The sequence below is a fragment of the Tachypleus tridentatus genome, chromosome 10 (genome assembly GCF_004210375.1).
Source record: "Tachypleus tridentatus isolate NWPU-2018 chromosome 10, ASM421037v1, whole genome shotgun sequence".
In the NCBI taxonomy this organism is placed as follows: domain Eukaryota; kingdom Metazoa; phylum Arthropoda; class Merostomata; order Xiphosura; family Limulidae; genus Tachypleus; species Tachypleus tridentatus.
The window spans coordinates 102555919-102582645 of NC_134834.1; the positions used below are offsets into that span (position 1 = coordinate 102555919).

Below are 26727 nucleotides of genomic sequence, written 5' to 3' on the forward strand. Positions count from 1 at the left end.
AACTAAGAAATCATAAGTGTAGCTGTTTCTTTAAAGTACAATACTGTTGACAGTAGCTTCATCTATTTTCATATATTACATATTTGAAACATGCTCATTATAACAATTTCTACCCTATATTGTTGATAGTAACTCCATCTGTTGTCATATGCTACATATTTGAATCATGCTTATTATAACTGTTTCTGTGTGGAACACCATCTGTTGTTTTATTCTAAAATATAAAATTTCCTTATATATGATAAATACACACAACATCCCAAATCTTCTTCTTGGAAATAGCAGACATTGGTCATCAATACATTTCCATTTCCCCTAATGGTGTACTCATGCACATCTATACATGAAGCCTTGTAGTCTAGAGGAGCGTGTTCAGTCTGACATGTTGGTATTTGCTGACAGGATACATCGTGCTTGAGAGCTCTTCATGAGACTGTACTTATCCATCTCACATAATGAAGCCATAGAAAACTTGTAGAGAAATAAAACGGTAAAATTGCACCTGAAAATCGATTTAGTTTGGCCTCTATCTTTTGTTACCATCGGTTTGCATTTTGTAAGCTTTTTATTAACCTATGAAGTTATGATTATCAAATAACTTAACCATGTTTTTAGAGTTACGAAAGTTTAAAGTTCAAAAATAAAAGCTAAGGTTTTGCTAAACTATAATCTTGAAACACTTCTACATTTACAAGATTATTAATTTAAACAAATTCCCAAAAGCACTGCCCAGTTGTTTTTTAGGTATTCTCTCAATATGGATTGAACAGGTGTGATACAAATAGCTGAGCTATTTGATGTGTCATGAGAGCTAGAGTCTAATTTTCAAAATAACATATTCATGCCAATTAAAAAAAACATTTGAGGGTTAAAATCTGGGTGGACACTAAAGATTTTGATAATTTCTTTTAAATCAAGCATGAATTGTATATACTTTGTGGCACCTTGCGTTATTCCACAGAACACGTTAGCTTGCAGTTCACTGACCTTTGCTGTGACTCCAGTTGTATGTTAATGATTGTTAGTTTTGTGTTTGCAGTAATACAAACCTTATGGATACATTGTTTGCATATTGAAGCTGTTATTCCTTGAATGACAGAAAGTAAATATTACTTTTATAATTAGTAATGTAGTTATAGGTGTTTTCCTGTTTTTAAAAAGATCTTCTATTAAAGTATTAATCTTTAAGATCATTTCTTTTTCAACATTTAGAAATAAACTTTTCTCTAGGTTTTTTTATAAATTATTTATAACTTTAAGAAACTATAATTTCTCCAGTGATATTTTGAACTGGATATTATTTCTCCTTTTAAAAATCATAATATTTCTGAGTTGTGTATTGGTATATTAGGTATCAAGAAGTTGTCTCTTTTATTTTAGTTTATTAATGATTGTGGGAGAGTAATATATGTTGTGTTTTAGCACACGATGACTGAGAAATATTGTAACTGATAGTTTTGACTGTAAGATTGTTAAACTTGAATTTGTTTTTGTCAATTTAGTTCTTCTCAAGTGTCAGAGAAATTTCCAGTTACTGACCTTTACTAGGGATTAATTTTTATTTTTTTGTTTTTTAAGGAATAATGATTTCTAATTTGTTGTTTTTTTAGAGACATTTAAAAAAACATGTTGCCTTTATATTTCAGACTGATAAAAACTTCATAACAAGAAAAGCTGTTGAAATTGAAACACAGTATGTATAATTGTACTTTCATGATTGAAATGTTTTGGAAGTTTAAAAATGTAACTTATTGCAGAGTTGTCTTGTTACAATTTATCAGTTTTTATTTACAAACCACATGATGGCATTGTTGGAATGAAATTATCTAATGATTATGAAGTTCAAAATATTTATTGGTTTATATATGTCATGTTAATTGTTCTAAACATTATAGCTGGTGTTTTTTGTTGTTTTTTTAACATTACTACTGTATGTTTTGTGATAATTATTGTACTGTAATAATTTTGCAGTAATTATTGTGTTGTTCACAGTTTTCAAGAGCACATAGATTCTGGATTGTTAGAAATTCTTGCTCCTTCAGCAAATTTTTATCCAGACTGGACAAAGTTGCAGCAGACTCTTGGAGACCCACCAGAAAGAGTCAAGTGAGAAATCTTTTTTTTTTTCTCATTCTGTAGTCAGAATGTTTTAACTTGATCAAGCTGCTATGTATAGTTTGTTGTTGGACAGTCTTCATGTTAGCTAAGATAACTTGGCTGAGTTATTACATACAATCTGTAGTTGGACAGTTACAATGGCAACTAAGATATTTATGTCAAACTACTACATACAATCTGATAGCTGGACAGTTTGATTAACTTATTGGTTCCTTATACAGGTATTTATCTTGAATGTATTTAATTAAGTCTTTATATATGTATTTGGGATTATCAAACAGTTTGTGAAGTATTTATAGGGAGGCACATTGAATACATAACCTTTTTAGTTCTTTTATTTACAAAGCTTCTCTTCAACTTGAAATTTTAATAATGTTATGCAACATTCATATGATAGGTTGAAATAAATATAATTGATTTTAACATTAAACATTAAATGGCCTGACTTTGACTGTTGAGGAATTCCACAACTGTTTTAAATCAGTGAATTACAGATATACACTTGAACAACCTGTTTCCTATTAAACTCTGTAAAGCTATAATGATATGCTGTAATTTCTGGAGTAATATTTTCTGAATTACTTTATCAAAAGATTTTTTCCAATTTTTCTCTTGTCAAGCCCCTTGGTGTGGATTCCTGCATGTGGTGAAGGAACCTCCCAGAAAAGGTTCTGTTCTTTCAGTTTACCCCCTTCTGGGATCTAAACATCCACGTGTTTGCCATGTGTGGCGGCCTGTGGGGAAGGTGAAGATCCTTGTGGTTGATGGGTCCAGCTCTAACACACCACTTTGGCCTTGAATTCCTGTAGATAGGTGGCCTTGGGTCAATTGGCTGGTCCACTTGGGCTAGAGTCAACCAAGTACCAGTGTTGGATGTTCTCAACGGGTGTTGTGGACATTGTATCTGATGTTGGTATTTGGGTATAGTGCTCACGAAATCCTGGCATTGCTGCAGTGTCCTTGTTTGGCACTGTAGTGCATCCCCTTGTAGTGCTCTATGGTGGGTGGGGTAAATGGGTACCAAAACTTTCTTTATTATGGATCCTCCTAATCAAATTTACCATTGGTAAACAACCACATCTTGAAGCTTCTGAGCATCATTACTCTATATCTGTACCTCATTTTCTGATATTAAACTGTTTATCAGACAAATCTTTTGGGCAAATGCCCCCCTTTTTTACTCAAAAGAGACTAGAGGGACTTGCTGTCTCTTCTAAGTCAGTCAGAAAATTTTATTCTGGTGTCATATTGGTGGAAACATCCACTCCTAAACACAGTGAATTCCTCTTGCATTTGAAGGCCATTGGGGATATACCTATTGAGGTTACTCCATATGCTACTCTGAATTCATCATGAAAAGTTATTGTTGAGAGTGATTTGAAGAGCATCCTTGAGTCAGAGCTCCTGTTTGGTTTCTCTACTCAAGGAGTTTCTGCAGTGAGGTATATCTCCACTTGCAAAGATGGAATTATGGTGTCAGCCAGTGTCCTAATTTTGATGTTTACATCATCGCGTCCACGTGCTATACCATCAAGGCAGGTTATCTTAATTGCAAGGTGCAGCCATACATTCTAAACCCTCTCAGATGTTTTCAATCAAGACATCATGTTGTGGTTCCTTGATGTGTGTTCATTGCAGTGGCAAAGACCACAATGCCTGTGAGTGTGAAATAAACCCTCATTGCATTAATTGTAGTGGCTCTCATCCATCCTATTTTCGTTTATATTATAGGTGGGTGGAAGAAAAAGAGGTACAACGTTTGAAAACGATTCAAAATGTTTCTTACCCTGAGGCTTGAAAGTTACTGTCCACCACTCCATCTCAGATATATGCTGCTGAACTTTATTTTACTACTACAGTGGGAGTGCAGATGGATCTCTGTGTGCCTCTGAAAGAATTGTTCTCAAACCATTTGAAAAGTCTTTTGACCTCCATGGTTAAGAAAATTGATGAATCAATGTCAGCACCCATCTCTGTCCCTGCCATTCATTCCAGCAGACCCCCAGATTCATTTCCTTTGGTTCCAGGTACGGACATTTCTTCAGATCCATCGTATTTTCTGACCCAGAGATGCAGAACAATTATTTCTTCGTGTTCTCAGTTGATGGAATCTTCTTCCAATGACATAGACCTGCCCAGTTGACCAAGGACAGGATCCTTAAAGATTGATAGACCTCCCTTGAATAAAGAAAAAAGATGTGGTCAAAAACATAAGGACTCTCCACTCAATTTGCCATTTTGATACAGTGGAACTGTCAAGGTTTACATTCTAATCTGAATGACATCAAAGCACTAATTCTTACCATTCTGTATGTCTTTCCTTACAGGAAACATTTCTGAAACCTGCTGTTACAGTCAGCAGCTTTCTTTGTACAGAAATGACAGGTTGTGTGATGGACAAGTGCAAGGAGGGGCGGAACTGCTGGTCGATCAGTAGGTGCCCACCCTGTCTTTGTCACTCAACACACCCTTATAGGTCGTACCATCACTGTTTGTTCTCTCTACCTGTCTCCTGGAGAGACCTATGATCAATTAGACCTTGATGCTCTCATTGAACAGTTGCCATCTCTCTTTTTAATCCTGGAGGGCTTTAATGGACATAATCTTTTCTGTGAGTTGCTGATATTGATGGTAGGGGTTGCTCCATAGAGTTTATGCTTTCAGATCACAACCTTTCTCTCTTCAGTACTGGTTCTTATGTTTTCATTCACATAGTCAGTCTTTTAATGCTATTGATCTCTCAGTCTGCTCCCCTTCACTCTTCTCCCATTCTTCATGGAGGGTTGACGGTAACCCAGGGGGCAGTGATCATTTTCCATTGTATCCTCGTCTGTGGTAGAATCCTGCCTGCCACAAGGCACAGAAGGCTCAAAAATGGGCCTGGGATACCTTTTGTAGTTATCCCATACTTCGAACCACAACACATTTCAGGGGGCCTGTGCACATGCTCAGCAGTTAAGACATCAAAGAAGGAATCTTTGATTAAATTCACAACCAACATCTCTTCTACCACCAGTTCCAAAGTCATATGGGACAAGATTTGGAAGGTCAGTGAGCAGTATAATTCTGTCCCCCTTTTGATCTTGCTCTCTGATGGCCAGAAAGTAGTCTATGCCCAGAGCATTTCCTGTACTCTTGGTGAAAGCTTTTGCTGGGTATCTAGTGCTTCTGCTTCATCCTCTACCTTCTTAGCCATCAAGACTCAAGCAGAGTGATCGCCTCTTTCGTCTTGGGCTGATCATCTCTATGACTGATGACACTCAAACTGGCTCTTCATGATATACACTATGAGATGCTGCGCCATCTCTCTCCTGCATTTCTTGCTATTTTTCTGGTTGTTTTTAACTGCATCTGGCAGGAAAATGTTTTTCCTGATGCATGGTTCCAGGCTATTGTCCTGCCTTTTGCTAAGCCTGGGAATGGATCTCAAGATTCTTTCAAACTGCCATCCAATTGCTTTTATGAACTGTCTCTGTAAGGTCTTAGAGAAGGTGGTTTATGCTCACTTTGTTTGGTTCCTAGAATCAAGCAACTACCTCTTGCCCAACCACGGACCACTTGATTTGACTTGAAACTTCGATCAGAGAAGCCTTTCTCAAGCAATAACATCTTGTGTCAGTATTATTTGACCTTGAGAAGGCTTATGATAATACATGGAGGTATAGCATTTCACGAGACCTCCACTTACATGGGTTGCATGGCTATTTGACACTTTTCTGTTCTTTCTTACTGGAACTTGGAGTCCCTCAGGGTTGTGTCTTGAGTATCACACTTTTCTGTATAAAGATTAATGCTATCACTGGACAACTCCTTACTGTTGAAAATGGGCTCTATGTAGATGTCTTCCACATCTCATGTCAGTCTTCGAACATGAGGTTTATTGAGTGGCAACTGCAAACTGTTCTCATTTATTTACTAAAGTGTACCACAGTAAATGGTTTTAAATTCTCTCTCTTTAAAACCATGCACTTTTGCCACCAATGGGGTATTCACCCTGATCCTGAACTTTGTGTTGGTGAAGCTGTTGTGCTGCCTGTGGTTCCTGAGACAAAGTTCTTTGGGTTTATCTTTGACTGTAAGCTGACCTTTATACCACACATCAAGCAGCTACGAGTCAAATGTATGACAGCACAGAATATCCTTCCATGCTCCCTCTTCCACTACTTGGGGAGCAGATCAAGGTTCTATGCTAAAGATATATCATGCTCTTATTCGATCTGGAACTGGTCTGTGGCTCTCCCAAGACCCCTCAGCCTAGAAGATGCTTGACCCTGTTCATCATCAGGAGCTTTGTCTCTGCACCAGGGTTTTTGCACTTCCCCAGTTTCTACCCATCATCTTCCGAATCTCCTCTACACCTTTGCCATTTGTAACTATCATTACTGTATGCTTCTAAACTTCAATTGTCACCACAGCATCCCACCTGGGATTGTGTTTTCCTTTCTCAGTGGGCCATGCTTTTTCATAACAGTCAGTCTGCCATTGTTCCTTTTGGCATTTGTATCGAGGTGCAGTTGGATGAATTGGGTCTGCCCTTGGATGACATTGCTATATCCACTGGTCAGCCCATCCAACCATGGCCTATTACCATCCTCAAATGGCTTAAAGAAAGGTCACAGTTTTATACAGATGGTTTGAAATAAGGTGTCTTTGTGGTCTCTGCCAGTGTTTGTTGTGGTTTGGTGGTTGCACATAGAATTTCCTCTACAGTTTCTGTGTTCACTGCTGAACTGTATGTCATTTTTCTTGCCCTGTATCAGATAGAAGCTAGCAGTACTCGAATTGTACTACTTATTTATACTGACTTGCTTAGTTCTCTACTGGCCCTGGAATCCCTTCACATTAGTTCTCACCCTGTTCTCACTGATATTCAAAATTGACTAGCCCATTTATCTTTAACAACTTCATCTATTCAGTTCTTCTGGATACCAGGCCTTGTTAATATTCGCTGGAACAAGCTTGTTGACATTGCAGCTAAGTCTGTCTGCTCTGGTGCTGTCACTGCTGTGCCTATTCCATAGATGGACTATGGCCCTGTATTCAAGGCTTGGCTCTGTGCCAGTTGGCAGTCTACTTGGAGTGAACAATGTGAAAACAAGCTTTTCCAGATAAAACCGTTATTTGACTTTGGCCATCTCATTTCTGTAAGAATTGGAAAGAAGTTGTCCTAACTAGACTATGCATTGGTCACAGTTTTTAATTCATCGTTTTCTTTTATCTGTGACTGATGCATTAATGTGTTGTCTGTGTAAACCTTATTTTCTGTCATGCCGTCATTATGACTGTTGATGACAGCACCATTTTAGACATGTTTTGTCTCAAGGTTTACCCCTCTGACATTTGATGTTGGTGACACTGTCCACCTTACAAATGGTTTTTTAAAGGCCATTGGCCTTTGTAATGTTATTTAAGTTTTTAATTCAATAACTAAACTTTGTTTTGTTTCAATGGGATTCCTTTTTATAAATTTTAATAATTTTACTTTTAAATTTTTTATTGGTTGTTTGGCGCAGATAGTCTAGTTGCTTAGTGCCAAAAAATGTCAACCAACCAACCATTTCACTTGTCTAGCATTGTGGAAGTGTTTTTCCTGTTGTCATTGCTGCTAAAATAGTCAAACCCATATTTTACCCAAAAATTAACAAACCTCATTAATACAACTTTTACACATACTCTGTTTATAGCACTTAAAACTGATATTTGTTTGTAGTTTTATGTAATAAATTTTAATCAATCAGGAAGTATTTCCATCTCCAAACTATCATTAATATACTTTGGTTTAATAAGGTGCAGGAATACTGTCATTATAACCAGATGAATTTCTAATGGTTTAATTAGTTCACAATATTTATTCTCCTTGTAGCACTAGTGAGTTAAAAATAATGTTTTATTAGAGCTCATTAAATAATAATGGAGGACAGTTAATGTTCATGAAATAAATTGGTGACTTCATATATATATCTTACTGTTGCATTACTGCTATTTTTATATCTAACCACAATGGAGGTTTCATTTTTTTATATTATTACAGTTATTTACTGTCATTTTCTTGTAATATATTTTTCATTGTTTAATATAGGTCTTGATGTTTTTAAAATATTATTACAGCTATTTTCTGTTAATATATTTGATGATATTTTTGTATTTCTTGCTTCTTGAGGACCCCCTTCCTTTTGGAGTATCCATATCAATTTCTTTGCTTTAAGCAGTCTGTATTTTGTCTTGTAGAATTTTTTCAATAAGGTTTCTTTTCCACTTACAAAGTGTTAAAAGACCCTTTTAAAAACTTTTTTTATCATTTGGATTGATAATGTCATCTGCTAATAAACGTTTTCCATGTTATAAAATAAATTGTAGTTAAATGTAACTGTGTTTTTGTTTTGGTTTTTCAGAATTATAAAAGTGTTTGAAATTTTAATAAATGTTAACTTTATGTTTTAAATTTCAGATGGAGAACCAAACAAAACCTAGATTTTGCATTTCTGATGATGTATGCCCAGGCTAAAGGGACATTTTATGTGCAGGTACTGCATTTAATGCCCTATGAAAACTTAAGATGTTTTATACAGCATCAAGTAGACACCCTAAAAAACAACAATTTTTACACAAAACTACTGTGGCTGCTTGTGTTGTTATCACATTATTCATGCATCATTCAAGAAATGTACAAAAGTGAACATTTTTTAGTAATGAATTTTCCCAGGGAAAGTGTTCAGATTATGCTAATATAAACAGTAATGTTTTTGTATGTTATGAGTGATATTTTTTATTGAAAAAAATAACTTTTTAAACAAATCCATTTTCAGTACAATATTTACAAATTATATGAATAAAGATTATAATAAAATTGTCACGTGCAATCCTAGCAAAAGTCGTGTTCTTGCTGTGAGGAGCATACTTTTATGTGAAAGTGTGTTCTGTGATAAAGAGTGGTTGTTGCACGTACAGCAGTTATATTTCTAGTTGTATGAATCTTGAATAACCAAAGACAATTATAGGAAGATTAGCATTGACATATACTTGGGCTTGGCATGGCCAGGTGGTTAAGGCACTTGGCTCGTAATCCAAGGGCTGTGGGTTAAAATTCACATCACACAAAACATGCTTGCTCTTTCAGCCATGGAGGTGTTATAATGTGATGGTAAATCCCACTATTTGTTGGTTAAAGAGTAGCCCAAGAGTTGGCAGTGGGTGGTTGCCTTCCATCTAGTCTTACAATTCTAAATTATGGATAGCTAGCATAGGTAGCCCTTGTGTAGCTTTCTGCAAAATTAAAAAAAAACAAATGCATATGCTTTGTGTTTCATGCTTATTCCACCATAATATTTTTCTTACAATGTGTTACGTATTATTAGGTTTAGTAAGTATTTATTGAAGCAAAACATCCCATCTGATGTAGATCCCTCTTCCCCAGTGCTTTGGAGTGATGCATCACTCCTGTTATGTGGTGTGGTGCCATTATAAGGTGTTACTTAAAATGATTTGATTGTGAATTTTAATGCAACTACAAACCAAAAAGATAGACATGTATACTTTAAAATAAGCTTTGAATTTTATGCTAATCTAATGACATACCACAATTAGTTTACTTAATTTTGTTTTTTTAAATTATTGTAACAACTTTGATTAAGATAATAGCAGAATGTTTATATCCAGTTATTTCTCCCTTCTTTAATTGGTAAAACAACCGTGGCAGTAATGGGTATGGTGAAAACACACTTCAACCTACGTGATGGTCTAGTTTAACAGTGTTAAGTGGGTGAGGTTTGGTTATCCACATTGAACTGTGTGTATAACTTGGTAGTGGTTGGTTAACAACCTTGAACTGTGTGTATAATAGTGGTTGGTTAACAAATTTGAACTGTGTATTATCTATACATTTGTAGCTGACAACATGAAAAGTGATCTGAATGGTTGACAATCATTATTTTTTGTCAAAATTTGTGATAAAAATTGCATTAACTACAGATGTCTCCCTCCCCCATTCTTCTTAACCATTCCATTGATTCTTCAAATTCAAAGCCATACCAGTCGATCTAAAATGTTATTTTTGATATCTGATTTTGAAACCACAATGAACAAATTAATAGAATGTGGAAAAAAACATTTGCAGTTAATGTAATTTTTGTCACATGTTTAGGCTTATGATTTCTAGTGCTTTCTCCTGGTTTCAACATTTAAACCATTACTTTTAAGTTATTATTCTGCATGTAGTTTTTCAGATTATTTTTTCTATTCAGCTCAACAAATGATGATAGGTTCTGATATTGAATGAAAAGCTTCTTGGACAGTGATTTATGTGAAATGCTATTTTACACTCATTTGATTGTCTTAATTCTGCACTAGATGCTTTAAAAAGAATGTAGCTGAATAAAAACATTTATATGATTTTTATCACATACTTAGACTTAGTGATTTCTAATACATTACCAGGTTTTGACATTTAAGCTGTAATTTCTCATGTTTCACATTTATTTTTGTATAGTGTTGTTTTCACTCATTAGGTGGCACTACTATGCTGGAATAGTGATTGCTACTTTTATTTGCTGCTCTCAGTAATGCACTGCATGATGGTTAACATGTGACTTTGAGATATATGTGTGTATTTGTGTCTTTCTCTGTTAATAACCAATCTAAACATAGTCATAACATTGTAAAACATAGAAACTGGCCTTTTGTATTGTCATAGCTCTTAGAAGAGTCAACAAATGTATTCCATGGTGGTCAGTATGTGGCATTGAGATAAGTATGTGTCTATGTTTACTTAGTAATAATAAATCTAAAGATAGTCACAACATTATCATTCACAGCAACTAACCTTTTCTTTTGTCTTGGTTACTGGGAAATTCACTAAATATATACCATATTGGTTAGTATGTAACAGTGAGGTACTTGTATGTCCTCATCTTTTGAAAAAGCTGTAACATTATACCATATAAAAAAACTGACCTTAAAAGTGTAATAAGTTATATTTCCTTTCCATAAGGATTTTTTGTTAAATACAAAATTTATTTATCACTGAATTATGAGACCTCATTTTTCTAAACAAATCATGTTTTTGTTTCGTGCAGCTAGAAGATGACATATTAACTAAACCAGGTTACATAACAACCATGAAGAATTTTGCTTATAAGCAAATAACAAATAAGAAAGACTGGTTAATTCTGGATTTTTGCCAATTAGGATTTATAGGTTAGTGTTTTTATTTAGTTCAGCATGTTGTGTTAATTTTTTTAAAATTTAGTTTGGAAATCTGGTTTTAAGCAAGTTAACATTGGTTGTTATAAAGACCAAGAATAAACTGTATAAGATAATGTAATATTTACATTTTATTAATTAATTGTTTTATTATGAGATACTCAGAAAATCAATAACTGCAGACATAACATAATAGTCCAGAAAAAAACATTTTTTTGATGACTCTGAAGCTAAGCAAGATACTGAAGTTACATGAGAAACTACATAGGCTAAAAAAGAAATAGAATTTTCATTGCTATATTCAGTGTCAGTTTGTATTGTAATATGAAAACATTTATTTGTTTTTCTATAATACATTTCATTTATCATCGGCTTAAAATGATCCAAATCTGTCACTCTCAGATCTTCAGTTTCAATATAATACACAAAGTGAAATTAGTAGAATAGCTCGTAATCAAAAACAATGAATATATAGAAATTACGTATTATGGTTTGACTATTCTGATGAATGGCCTTATTTTATGTAGCTTGCTTAGTTTGTCGTTAATAATCTTATTTAACTGTATATTTATATCCTTTATCATAAACTTTCATATTATACATCAGTTGACAGTTTTGTGTTATAATTCACCAGACACTATTATACTTAGAAAAATGCATTAACTAATACTTGAGGGTTTTTGGATTCTCTTCCAAGTGCCACTGACTTGCTCATCCTATCTTTGTTATGGCAAAGCAGCTAAGCCTGTGTTACTAATTTTAATCTGATGAGCAAGGGAAATCAACTGGTTCCATCAGTTGCTACTATTTTATTTTTTTTTCTTGTAGCAACCATGAGTTTTAGAACAATGTACTAGTAAATTAGTTGAAGGTAATTGGTTAATGGAGTGATTGAGTACTCGATTAGGAAATTCTACTGATTTCTCTGGTCTAATTCTAAAAATTACATAACATTCATTTGTACTGTGTAGTTCTATATCACTGATTAGACATTAATATTATTCTAAAGACAACAAGCTTTAAAATTATATAGAGTTCTGTTTTAATAGCTAGATGGAGACACATTTCTGTGGTTGAATTGTTTCAATCTATCAGAATTGTTGATGTTAATTCTTTTATCTACCTCATTAATAGAATTTGAATATATTTTTCAATAGTTTTATAAAAATGTTTTAATACTAATTCAAACTAGCTACGATGTTTTCTTCCTAGGTAAAATGTTTAAATGTGTAGATCTGTCCAAACTGGTAGCCTTTTTCATTATGTTCTACAATGATAAGCCTGTTGACTGGCTTCTGGACAACATGGTACAAACTAAAGTGTGTCGATTTGATAAAGATGTAGTGAGTACCTTTTATATTGTTTATTTTTTCATATTAATTTCATGAAACTGTCTGGATAAGAACTTGAATAATATAATCAGTCATATCTCACTAATGTCTACAACCAAAGCCTGCTGCTAGCAAAGTTGTACAGTAATGGTTACACAACCCAAGCTTGCTGCTAGTAGACTTCTGTAATGCTAGCTACACAGCCACATGTCTGTAATCAAAACCTGCTGATAGAAGAGTCATACAGCAGTAGCTACACAACCCAAGCTTGCTGCTAGTAGACTTCTGTAATGCTAGCTACACAGCCACATGTCTGTAATCAAAACCTGCTGATAGAAGAGTCATACAGCAGTAGCTACACAACCTAATGTCTGCAACCCAAACCTGTTGCTACCAGAGTTGTAAAATGGTGACATTTATCTTTCACTAAAATTTTACCACACTCACTAAATGATATATATTTTTTTTTAATTATCTGAGTTTGGGAACCAACAGATTTCATAAACTTGCTACATTTATTAACCTATTTATGTGAGTATATATATACATTTCATTAAACTTACATATGACTGTACAGTGGAGTAAGTTATATAGGCAATTGCCTAATATGTTTTGACACACTGAATTAGTTAGGTAGATAAATGTGATTAAACCCAGTCACCTAATTTGTTTTAATAAGTTCTATTAATTAGATAGATAGAACTTAACACAGTTACATAACTTGTTTTAACATGCTGAAATAGTTAGGTATACAGATATTGATAAACGTGGGTCGTCTAACTTGTTTTTTCGTGTTGCGTTTGGCAGATAGGTGTCACTGAACTCACTTGGCTAACTTGTTTTTTCGTGTTGTGTTTGGCAGATAGGTGTCACTGAACTCACTTGGCTAACTTGTTTTTCATATAGAGTTAGTTGGGTAGACAGATGTGACAAATCAAGTCACTTTTGTCAGAATATCTCACTCCACATGAAGAGAGATGTGACTAAACCAAGTCACCCAAACTTCATTTAACACGTTTAGACATATGTGAGTAAACCAAAAATTTTCTGTTGATAATTAGAAAGTGTACTGTGAACCAAGATGCTCTCCTGCTCAGTAGAAATGAAGTTTAGATTAAAATTTGTCATTATTATCATGGTTTGTTTAAATCACGTCTTCATGTGGATTGAAGTTGATGTAATATTAATTAATTTTTAATATTAATTACTTTTCCTTTCTATATTTCAAATGTTAGAGAATCCTCTTATTTGACAAAAACTTTTCATTTCTTGGTTTAATTATGACTGTTATATACTGGATGATAATGTCAGTGTGTGTATCTTGAACCCATTTTAACAAAGAAGTATAACCTATATGCTATTGTTACTAAGCAATATGATATAAAACCACTGCAGTGTTACTAATATGCACTGGTTTTTAAATATGTCAGAAGTTGTTATATAAGAAACTACTTCTTTAGTGTGTGGTTTTTTTGCTATGCCTCATTAAAAGGATATGCATGCAAACATACACATGGATAAGATAGTTAATAAAACTCAGGTGCACATCATCAGGGTCCTCTTGGAGCTATGGTGGTCACACTTTTCTTCTATGTAGTTTTCCACATAAAAAAAAGTGAATTTCAAGTACATAAGTGATAATAATCAGCTGCAAACTCTCAGGGTCACTTAGTATGGATGCAAAATTTTAGGTTTCTAGGTTCTTTCCTACATTCTTTCACTAGCTTGCTTGACAAAAAGATACATGCACACATGGATAAATGATAATACTCAAGTGCACACCCTCAGGGTACACTTATTATTTATGCAGAATTTCAGGATTCTTTTCTCTTTGGCCAGTGGCAAACAGACACACCCTTTTATTATTATAGAAAAGCTAGATTCATTTACATTTTTGTCATTTTATATTGAGCAAATTATTTATACTAGAAATACAGTAAGAAGTTTTTAATGTTCATTCATGTCTGTATACACAGTTTGTGTGTTTCTGAAGTAAACATTGAAGTGATTGAACATATTGATAAACCCATGTTAAAATAAAGTTATTTAAACTCATTGCAATGCTGATTTATGCTTGTAATCAATGTGTAGTTAAGTAAATTATGTATAGTTTATTTGTAGCATTATAATAGAAAGTAAATACACAATACCCTGTAGAGACGTGTAGTTCATATACATTTCTTGTTTCAGTTTTGGTGAATGTAAACTTTATTGTAATGTTACTCTGGTCTATTTACATTAAAAGCATGCTTATTTCTATAAAACTCACAAGTTTTTTACATCAAAATAAAGTTGTATGTATAAGAACATTAACTTCCCTTTCTTCTAGAAAATATGAAGTTTTATTTTTCTTTTTCTCCCATAGAAAGAATGCAAGAAGCAGAAAGATGCTGTGTGGCTACATTACAAGCCATCCCTGTTCCAACATGTTGGAACTCATTCGTCCCTCAAAGGAAAAGTACAAAAGTTAAAGGTAAAGACGTAACCTTTAAATCAACAAATAAAAACGTTTTATAAACAAAAATCATAAGACATATACAAATAAAAACTTTTCTGAGTTTGAGACTTCTACAGGAAGACTTGTGTAATAACTGCTACTCAGACATAAAAGTTTAATATTATTACTAACCAAGACTTATTAAACACATAATTATATTATTGTTATTACTAACTAACACAGCTCCTGCTCAGAGGTACAATTATACTAAACTTACCAGTTGTTTACCATGTCTCCTACTGAAGGAAGTACTAAAATGAATAGTTTACCATATAACAAACTGATCAAAGTATGAAAACCAGTAGTTTACCATGTAACAAACTGATCAAAGTATGAAAACCAGTAGTTTACCATGTAACAAACTGATCAAAGTATGAAAACCAATAGTTTACCATGTAACAAACTGATCAAAGTATGAAAACCAGTAGTTTACCATGTAACAAAGTGATCAAAGTATAAAAACCAGTTGTTTACTACATGTTCTACTAAGAAAAGTGTCAAAAACAATATTACAATACTTGTATCCTTTCCCACTACAGTTGTTGCTTGACTACTCCATTGTACATCTTATCATTGGTCTGATTTTCACTCCGTTACTCCAGTCCTTTATTTCCCATTCAACTGCCCTTTATGATACATAGCTTATGATCGTCTTCACTGACATCAGTGCACCTTCTATCTTGATATTGTATGTGAGCACTTCATTCACAATTTCCTTGACAAAGTGTTCTGAAACAGGTTTCTCTGTATTGTATCTGTTAGATTTTTGTACCATGTAATATTTTATTGAATTAAATAACTGAGTAAAGAAATAATAATAATAATAAAAAGAAATTCATTATGGCATGAAGACTATTCAACCATCCCCTATCCTACTTCTGACATTTAGTGTCACTCAACAGTCAGGGGAGTGAGGCAGCCACTCTCAGAACTCCCCAAGGCAGGCTTTATTATCATAGCCCAAAAATCTGTTCTCATGCCAACTAAATACATTGTCCATTGATGTGTCTATTTCAATACATATCTATGTTGGGCTCAGCCAGCTTCCAATCTGTCTCCATGCTATGGAACAGACTATCAGACTCTTACACCTTTTTCCCACTGTACATAGGGTTCTTTTTCTCTTAAGGATGTAGGTTTCTTTTAAATCTTTCATTCCTTTAGGATGAGCACACATGAGATCCCTTTAGTGATCCTTATCTGATCAATGGATTATGAACAGTGATCCACTCTAGTAGAGCTAGGGAGTACTTACTACACCCATTGTCCAGTCACTTACAAGGTAAACAGTAGCTTTTCCTTCAGAGTATTAGAGTGAAATCCTCATCCTCTTTAAGGGACCTGAGCAAGAAGGCCCCTGAATGTTTTTTCCCAAGATGTTGGCAGGAGTTGCACCAGCCTCCTTGGGAGCCTACTCACAATACTAATTCAGATTTGATGCTCAGCTGTTTAGTTGAATGGAACATGGATGTTCTTTTTTGATCAATATTGATTCAGTACATTACTCATGGAAGAAGGCCCGTTGTCTCCTTGTAATTCCAAATGCAGAATTGGGTCCTTGGTTGAGCACAGTTGTTTAATGCCACACCATAATTCTGGAGACAAGTGGAATTTACTTGTCCATACAGTTGGAGAGTAAGGATGGGTGTTCATAATACCAAGCCAGATCACCTCTGTTTCCTCAGATGAAGTAAGGCACACACTATTCCATCATTCTAAGCTCACAGTGTTTGTTGCCTTTTGGTCTTCTTCAGGTTGAAGAGAGAGTTGTCCGTTTTAATGTTGCTGGTAGCTGAAAACACATCACACAGGTTTGGATCCACTCATAAATATGTATATGTGTGTGTATATATAGTGTGTGGTCCTATTGCCTAAGCCACCACCATAATATATATAGGGACCATGGTATTGGAACCTTGAGTATCTGATTAAGGCTCAGCCTATAGAGGTGATAAAATGTAAAAGTCCATCCACAATACAGGAATTATGTTCCAGGTGAAGAGCATAGCTGTTCTGGATATAGTGCAGTTCATTCACTAGAGTGCCAATCTTCTACTGACACATCCATGATCTATGCAGATTCTATCTATATGGATAATGCTCTCACTAGCCCTTCCACCTTATTAGTGTGTGGGTTTAGCTTGTTAGAGACTGGGATTAAGTCAGTTTTGAAAAGTTATAATAGTGCCTGAATGAGGTGTTATATACAGTACCAAGATGGAGGGTGCATTGACATAGGTGGAGAGAATCACGAGTTAAATATTATTAAGGTCAATTGAGTAGAGTATAAAAGACTGGAGGAAGCAAAAAATGTTTTGTTGGACAGAGGAAGAAATATGAAAGTCAAACAATAGTTATAAGTGCAAGAGATATTAAGTACATTGTCAATTATGTCACTTAATAACAGAATAGTGTAAGTACGTTGTCAGTTATGTCACTTAATAACAGAATAGTGTAAGTACGTTGTCAGTTATGTCACTTAATAACAGAATAGTGTAAGTACGTTGTCAGTTATGTCACTTAATAACAGAATAGTGTAAGTACGTTGTCAGTTATGTCACTTAATAACAGAATAGTGTAAGTACATTAATCTGCAAAATATATTTTTCTTCAGAAAATGTTTTACTAATATATGCAATTTGTAGTTTAATAAAACTGTTTTGTTTAATTAGTTAAGTTTACATGAGGGTGTATGTTGAACTCTATTTCAATGTTTGTTTTTGTTTAAATAGTTAAGTTTACATGAGGGTGTATGTTGAACTCTATTTCAATGTTTGTTTTTGTTTAAATAGTTAAGTTTACATGAGGGTGTATGTTGAACTCTATTTCAATGTTTGTTTTGTTTAAATAGTTAAGTTTACATGAGGGTGTCTATTTCAATGTTTGTTTTCTTATTTCTCAGGACAAACAGTTTGGGAAACTTGCTCTTCACTATGCACACAAAAATCCTTCAGCAGAACTGAGTACAACACTAAAGTCTTACAAAACTTATAACTTACTTAGAGCATACAGGGGAGAGACTTTCTTCTGGGGCTTATTACCACAGCGAGGAGACAACATCAGTTTTAAATTTGTACCTCCCATCAAGATAGAGAAGTAAGAAAAATAGTTATGTTTTAAGATTTAGTAGATAAATATTGCTGTTGTGTTTATAATTCTAAGAACTTTTGAGTAAGAATAAAGAATAATATATTATAATATGTGAACTACATTATACTGGTTATATCCAGTGCTGACAACTTAATATGAAATATCATCAGACTGGATGGAATGCAGTAGACAGAGTAGTGGTCTAGGCACTTGTGAACTAGATTATGTAAGAGAATTGTGGTTATATCTTCCATTCAGTGTTATGTAAGTATGTTAGTTTGTACCAAAGTGTACAATCAGAGATAACTAGGTTGAGGATTTATTAAGCCAGTATATTTAGATTATCACAGTGTTAGGGTTGATAACACACATCAAGCACTTGAACATGCAAATTCAGGAAACACAAGACACATGATATATGTAACGTAAACTGTTAATTAAGTGGCTTTCTGAACAGGCCACTTGAGTGTTGGTGTGGAACATTACACACTATACTCTAACTTGTACTGTTAAGTACTGTCAGAACATGTTTCTTAAGTTTTGTGTGGACAATTGTATGATTGATGAAAACCTGAACTGTTGTGTTCTGTAAGATCATATTTTTGTGGGCTTTGGTGTCAAAGACTGTTTTTGTAGTGTAAAACTAGAAGGAAGGCAGCTAGTCATCACCACCCACCGCCAACTCTTGGGCTACTCTTTTACCAACGAATAGTGCTGTGAGGTTGTTTCTCTGAGCTGTTGTGTAAACATTTGTTTCCAATGTGTGCTCATTTTACTGCACATTTTCTCTAAAATATAGTAAAAACAATCCTTGAAAAGTCCTGCTTTTCAAGGATTGTAATGTTTACAATGGATATTGTGGGCTTGGACAATTAGGAGTGGCATTTCAACTGAATCTCACTCTCCATAGCAACAATGATGCAACTACTATGAAAATAGAATTGACCCAGTATCCAGAATACATCTTTCCTTTTATGAAAGATGATAATACAGTGGGAATAGAAAGAACCCAATAAACTCTAAATAACTGAGACTCATTTACAGAAAGAATGAAATATCTTAAGGTTATTTACTGTAATAAAAATAACCAAGGAATGTAAGATAAATATATTGGTTCAGTATGGTTCTCTTCCTCACCAGTGAAAACTTAGCTGAAAAAAACTGTGCCATCATATCCTTATACAACCTTCTCAGATCTCTAATGAAGTTCATATATAGTAATATGCTAAATCTGTACTGCTGTATGTTACACTTTAAACATGTTTTTTAACATGGAATAATATAAATTAAATGTGTATTACAAAAACTAATATTTTAGGAAGAAATAGTTTCTAGACACTAAATTTTGCAATCTGTGGTTTGCAGGTATGAATCCCTGCCCCACCAAATATTATTTTCCTTTAAGCCATGAGACCCTTATAATATAGAGAGCAATCTCACCATTCATTGGTTAAAAAAAAAAATAGCCCAAGAGTTGATATTGAATGTTTTTGACTAGCTGCCTTCACTCTATATTTTCACTGCAAAATTTGGAACAGCTAGTGTAGTTATCTCTCATGTAACATCTTATGAAAATTATTAAAGTATTTATATTTCAATTACTTATTTTTTCTGTTATTTTTATTTTTACAAAAAACTGTTTGAAAAGGATATAGACAATCTGAATATAATTTATTGTATTGTGTTTAGTAGTATAATAGGTTTACCTTTATTAAAACTCCAACCAGGATGCAATCCACTGGCCTAGACGTAATGTGTTATATTTTGTTTATAAAGATGACCATGTTTGTTTATACCTTACTCTGGTAACATACTAAAAGATGTAAGAGAGAAGTATAGGTGCTGAAGTTTGTTTATTCCCTGGAACAGTGTTATCTTATGCAGACAATAATTGCTTCGAAACTTGAGTGATAACAATGACAAGGTAAAATTGTTGTAACAAATAGAGAAAATAATACATGAAGCCATGTAATATAAAACAAGTATGGTCATTGCTTGATAATGACAAAGTTGATAGTGGCTGAACTTAGAGCTAGGTTATTCAGTCATATATTACTGGTATATTTATTATAAATAAAAGTCAGTACTTTACAATAACATTCTAATATAAAATGTTATTCTTCATATAATACTGAATTTGTAAGTTTGAGGCTTTTACCCTGTCTGTTGTTCCTTATTGATTTATTCACAGTTCCTTATTTCATTTTATTATATGCACAGATACTCTCACAGATACTCTCAAGTTTTATATGATTAATGTAAAGAAATAATACCACAATCTACCGTGGTAATTACACTATAACTCTAGTGATGTCTAATTTGGTTTCTAGTTTTCTATTAGTAAAGGCACAATTTTAGTTAATTATTCTTTAATGGTTTAATTAAAATTAATTCTTTTTCTTAGCATTAATACTTTTCAAATATCCAAAACTATAAAGCCATACTGTTAATTTAAAACATAAATGTTTATTATTTTAAAATAACCTTAACTAGCTTAGATACATCAATTATTTTTGTATTATAATCATCTGTCTCCTTACAATAATAAAACTATTAAATGTACTTTTACAATCAGATTTGTATAAATCTCACATTAGGTGGTAAAATGACCTTGTGTTAAAAGTTCTTTAAAATTTATCAAATCTTTACTCATTACTGAGCTAATTGTTAGTTTTGATCTACATATATAGTTTGCTTTGATCAGAATTTAACAATAATGATATTTAGATCTGTTCCTCATCTTTTAAAATGTTTTCATTTAGGTTTTTGTTTAGAAGTGGGAACCCCGAACACCCTGAAGACAAGTTTTTTAACACCACTGTGGAGGTTCTACCTGTGAATGATCCTCCAAAACAGTTGCTTCCTAAAACCAGGGATGGCTACTATGTGGTTGGGCTATTCAAAGACACTACTGGTATTTCAGAGGGTGTAGTTCCACTTTACTTTGGCCCAATCAGTACTCTGAGACTGCTTATTCGGGGGGACAGTGAAAGGTGGGCCATTCTTAGCGAGGTGAGTTTACGTTTACCACTGGAACTATCATTAGGGAAAATGCAAATGCAGTGTCTGAATTTATTGTAACGGTGATGAATTGTTTCTTAAAGATTATATAGATTGACTTCTACTTTGCTTCATCACATTATGACATTTTCTGTACATTAATTGTTTACCCGAGATAAATATATTTCACCTGACCAACTGGCCTAACTAAACACCTCTTGAGTACTAATATATAACTAAACTTGTATCTCAGGATGGCTGGTATGGATATTAACACTTTCACTGATAAGGAGAGAACAACGTTTCAACCTTCCTAGGTCATCTTCAGGTTAAGAAAGAGAGAGTGTTTGAATGTGACCATTGACGGACACATCTTAGGGACAAGAGTATAAACGGGTGCTGGGTTGTAGGGGGCGTTGCAGGTGGATATTAGGTTAATAATTAGTATAGGTATAAAGGTGTTCCTTTATATTGGTTTAATTTTGGCTTTAGTTGCTGTATAACTTGTTCACATGAAATATTTTTTTATCTGATCAACTATCCCAACTAAACACCTCTTGTGTACTAGTAAGTAACTAAACTTGTTCACGTGAATTATTTTTTTATCTGATCAACTGCCCCAACTAAACACCTCTTGTGTACTAGTAAGTAACTAAACTTGTTCACGTGAAATATTGTTTTTATCTGATCAACTGCTCCAACTAAACACCTCTTGTGTACTAGTAAATAACTAAACATCACCAGAAATGCCCGGCATGGCCAGGTGGTATAAGGCATTCGACTCGTATTCTAAAGGTCACGGGTTTGAATCCCCATCACACCAAACATGCTTGTCCTTTCAGCTGTTGGGGCATTATAATGTGATGGTCAATTCCACTATTTGTTGGTAAAAAAACGTAGCCCAAGAGTTGGCAGTGGGTGGTGATGACTAGCTGCCTTCCCTCTAGTCTTACACTGCTAAATTAGGGACGGCTAGCACAGATAGTACTCGAGTAGCTTTGTGCAAAATTCAAAAACAAACAAACACAAAATCCCCTGAAATATTTTTGATCTAATTAACTCACCCAACTAAACACCTCTTGTATACTGGTATATAACTAAACTTGTTCACCTGAAATGTTTTTGATCTGATCAACTGTTCCAATTAAACACCTTCGGTGTACTAATATATAACTAAACTTGTTCACTGAGAATAAATATTTTTCATCTGATCTGGTTAACATGTAATGTGAAAAGGTAGAAGTGTTTGTATTTAAAATGTCATGTAATGTGAAGTGTTATTGATGTTACTGGTTAATGTGATGTGAAGTATTATCAGATATTGATGGTTAACATGTAATGTGAAAAGGTAGAAGTGTTTGTATTTAAAATGTCATGTAATGTGAAGTATTATTGATGTTACTGGTTAATGTGATGTGAAGTGTTATTGATGTTACTGGTTAATGTGATGTGAAGTATTATCAGATATTGGTGGTTAACATCTGATGTGAAGTGATTTTAGTGAACATAGTGTTATCAGTGTTTGATATGAAGTGTGAAGTTACTGATTGTATAATACAACCTCATGTATTTTGTACATTTTCAAAGGATATATTTAATTATGTGTGGTTTTGTTTTTCAGATATTTATTAAGCCTCTTACAATGTCCACTCCTGAACCTGGTAAGGAGCGGTGACCCCAAAGTAATATCTTATTACTTAGCCGAAGAATAAAGCCGAAGAAATAAGTTTACATAAATTTTTAACTAAATTAAAGTGCCTTGAATATCAGCTAGAAGAAATTTATGACTTTCAATATTCAATGATTTGGTGCATGTTTACTGTTGTTTGTTTTAAAGAAAGGGTTTTTGCATTGGGTGCACTATCCCACCAGATTTGAACTGCTTGAAAGCTTGTGATGTAACTGTTTAGGTGTTCTAAAAGCTATATTTATGAGATGCAAAATAATATTTTATTAACAGAAAGAAATATCAAATTCTATTTGTATTGGAATATATTGATTTACTTACTAATGAAAGCAAAGTTTGTTCACATAAGCTAGTCCTAAAAACAAAAAATTACAGGAAAAATATTTTATTATTGTAAATGATATTTTAGGCTAAAATTGTTGGTTTAATTGTAACATATTATCTGTTTAAAAACTATATTGTTTAAGATTGTGCTATCATTTAAAAACCCTTCTAAAGAGAAGGTGGGTAAATTTGTAATTGTTTCTATTTCATGTAAAGTGTTTAAAGAGGTGGACAGTTGGATGTGCTCGTTAATTTTCATTGTATCAAAGTATAAATATTTCTGACCTTTATAAGACAGGCAATAGTCGATCATAGAACAGTGCAAAAATAAGACATCAAATGTAGTTAAAGAACATAAAATATTCTGTAACAATTTTGTCTTAAATAAATCCTCTGAAAGTACTAGGTTAGAGTTAGTGTTATGATATGTCAGATGGTTTTTCATCATGATATGTGAAATTTCATAGTATGTTTGTTTTTTTTATGAAAGGGAAATAAAAAATATTAATATCATAAAGTTAATAATTGGGGTTTGACATTTTAGCCCTAAATGTTGTCAGTGTAACTTGTTTTGTTTGTAATTATTTTCTCTATTCTTGAACTTTGCTAGTTCAGGGAGAAAGTCTTGTTTCACATGTGTCAAAATGGTTATGGCTGGTTTTCCAGGTAGAGGATGGGAAATCTAATTAGCATATTGATGTAGGTTTGTCCCTTTGAAGTTGAATGCAAGTGGTTTTAAGTGATAAATCTTTTCCATCCATTCTTATCATGAAACATTTATTTTGATATCAAAAATTCTAAAGAGTTTCATTAGATGGTCACGTTATTGGTGCTTTGTACTTATAAACAAATCATTGTAGCTGTGGCAAAATAATTAATGATAATGTTTTTTTAATCTACAGTGGATCTTCTGACTTATAGTTATTTAATAACCATTGATACTAGCACTGCAGTTCTGTAATATATATCAAATGTACCTTTAACTAAATAACACACACAAAAAATAACAAACCTTGTGCTAGCTTTTTGAGTGACGGTGTTCAAAACATTATCATCTGTAAAATAAAAATACGACCTCTAATATCATCTTATAAAAGAAACATACCAGATTCATCCATGTAACAGGGTTCTAAACATTTTGTTAGCATCTTATAAAAGGCGTATGAATTATGAATATCACAGTAGTTTAAGTGTTGTCCATTAGCATCTTATAAAACATAAAATATTCGTCCATGTTTTGTTTATAATAATGCTGCAAATAGACGTTATCATTAGAGAAAGAAAATGTAGAATAAAATTTTCATCAGTGGCAAAAATGTTTCCATGTTTCTCGTGTAATTCATTATAGTACAGAAAAAACTTTAATTACACTTCCAAGTGGAATATGGTTGACTTGTGTTGCATGGTACAGCGCAATCTTTATGTACAGAGAAATTCTTATAATACAGAATTAAGGAAATAATAGAACTTAATATTGGATTAATAAACCACTAATGTTATGGTGACTAGTCTTTTATAATATGATGTGATAAATGCATAAGTTTAAAACTCGCTACACTTCTCAGAAGTTTCTGTTTGTATAATCATAAAAAAACTGTTTTTGATAAATGTCTTTTGATATGCTTCGTTCATGACATATTTGCAATTTTTTATTTAAAAAAACACGTATGTTTTTGAAATTTAAACATTTAAATATGAAGTTCACAGTTAAATCTAAATTGAAATATTGTTTTTTCTAGGAAATGTAGTGTGTAAACAGTTATTTAGTTGTGCATTACGTGGATTTCATAAACTTGTATGTTTTGAGTTTAATTTTGACTTTTTTATAGCATTTAAGGTTAAAGTATTTTTAGTAATTATCATTATTGAATTATAAGTAGTTGTACTACATTAATTAAAACAAACTGAATTAAGAAGTTTTTGAATTTAGTAAGCATTTCATTCAAACGCATGTAGAATTTTTTATCACTAACCCTAAAATGGAAGAGAGAAACGTAAATACATTTTCAGGCTGAATGTTCGTTTGTTTTTTGTTTGCTCTTTCAGGTGAGTGACTTGCCTATTATATTAGCAATCTTCTTGCATTACGCTCTGTTGTAAAACGTGCATGCCCAAATCACACCATTGTTCCTTGAATGCTTTTCATAATCCATTTAAAGTATGATTACGATGTTTTCCCAACTTCTGTTTCAATAGTCTTATCACACAAAAGTCAATGGGTGCTGCATCCAGTAACTTGATGGATATGCCTTCTTGTGGAGTAATAAGTACTTATTTCAGTTTTTCATGCTTGAGTTACGTAATTGTTGAACAGAAGGTATGACAAAGTCTTGTGTTGGTGAACTAGCATCTAGGTTGACTCCATTTACAAATGGAGGTATTTCTTGATTACTTTGCTTTAAACACATGAGCAACTTTTGTCACTAATCTATATTTATGGATTATCACCTGTTCTGTACTCTAATTAATATGTCAGGAGGTATGATTTGTTGGAGGTATTTGTATGGAAAATTAGTGCTCAAAATTGATTCATATTCCTCCTTTGTTTTCCAATGGCATTAAATACAAGTGATATTCCCATTTTGAAAGTTGTAAATTCCTGATCTGAACACGTCAATAATCTTAGTGTAGGGATAATTTGTGCCAAAGATGGCGGTTCTTAACCCTTCCCACAGTTATCAATTTTTGGTGTCATTACACTATCCACAGATTGCCAAACACTATTAAAATACTGTTTTAATAAATATCGTTTTATTGCAACTTGTTGATTTTTTAAAGTCGCTTAATTTAACGTACTCAACCCCCTCTAACAATATTCAATTTTAAAAGATAGCGCTTTTTGATAGTGTGGCAAAAAGTTCAATTTAGGTGTATTTTAACTTGATGTCTTTATTACTTACACAGTTCACATGATTGTTGCACAAAGAGAAATGTGTAGGATCCACCACCAGATGATTCTTTTTCTTTAAATGATGCATGGGGGTGCATCTCGCACATCGCTGTTTAAGTCACTTTAGTTAGTGGATGAGCAACATCTTGAAAATGTGGAGACCACTAATGTAATGTGAACTTTGAACCAAGCAAAATTTTGATTTTACATTTCTCAAATTGCAGGCTTCTTTCTTGATTTTGTTCACCTTGTGTACAGCAATAAATTATATCTAAAGTAAAGACTTGTAGTTACTAATGAAAATACGGTGTCACCACAGAAGGCATACCACATTTTCTAGTCGGACAAGGGTCCTACATTGATATACTAAAAGTCTTACCGCTGAGCCAACGAGGACGAAAAAAAAGAAAAACGAAGATGTGTATTCGGTGTAAATTAGCACACTTTTCTAACTATAGTCCTGACGAATAATGAAACTGAAACCACTTACAAATAAGTATTAAGAAACTCGGAGCGACCTCTCACAAACCTTCTGGTGTTACACGTTGCACGTCGATAATTTAGAAAAAACAATTATGTAGAATTTAATTAT

The 26727-nt window shown here is 33.3% G+C and overlaps 1 protein-coding gene across 1 annotated transcript in view; it reads left to right on the forward strand.

The window, feature by feature from the left end:
- Positions 1–24561, forward strand: part of Mgat4a (alpha-1,3-mannosyl-glycoprotein 4-beta-N-acetylglucosaminyltransferase a) — a 58743-nt gene extending 34182 nt beyond the window's left edge. The window contains exons 4-12 of the mRNA XM_076462932.1: positions 1647–1693; positions 1993–2106; positions 8567–8642; positions 11190–11310; positions 12529–12659; positions 15013–15120; positions 18047–18240; positions 20997–21246; positions 22856–24561. Of these exons, the coding sequence (XP_076319047.1) occupies positions 1647–1693; positions 1993–2106; positions 8567–8642; positions 11190–11310; positions 12529–12659; positions 15013–15120; positions 18047–18240; positions 20997–21246; positions 22856–22909 (1095 nt within the window). The 3' untranslated portion in view covers positions 22910–24561. The remainder of the gene's footprint in view (positions 1–1646; positions 1694–1992; positions 2107–8566; positions 8643–11189; positions 11311–12528; positions 12660–15012; positions 15121–18046; positions 18241–20996; positions 21247–22855) is intronic.
- Positions 24562–26727: the final 2166 nt, after the last annotated feature.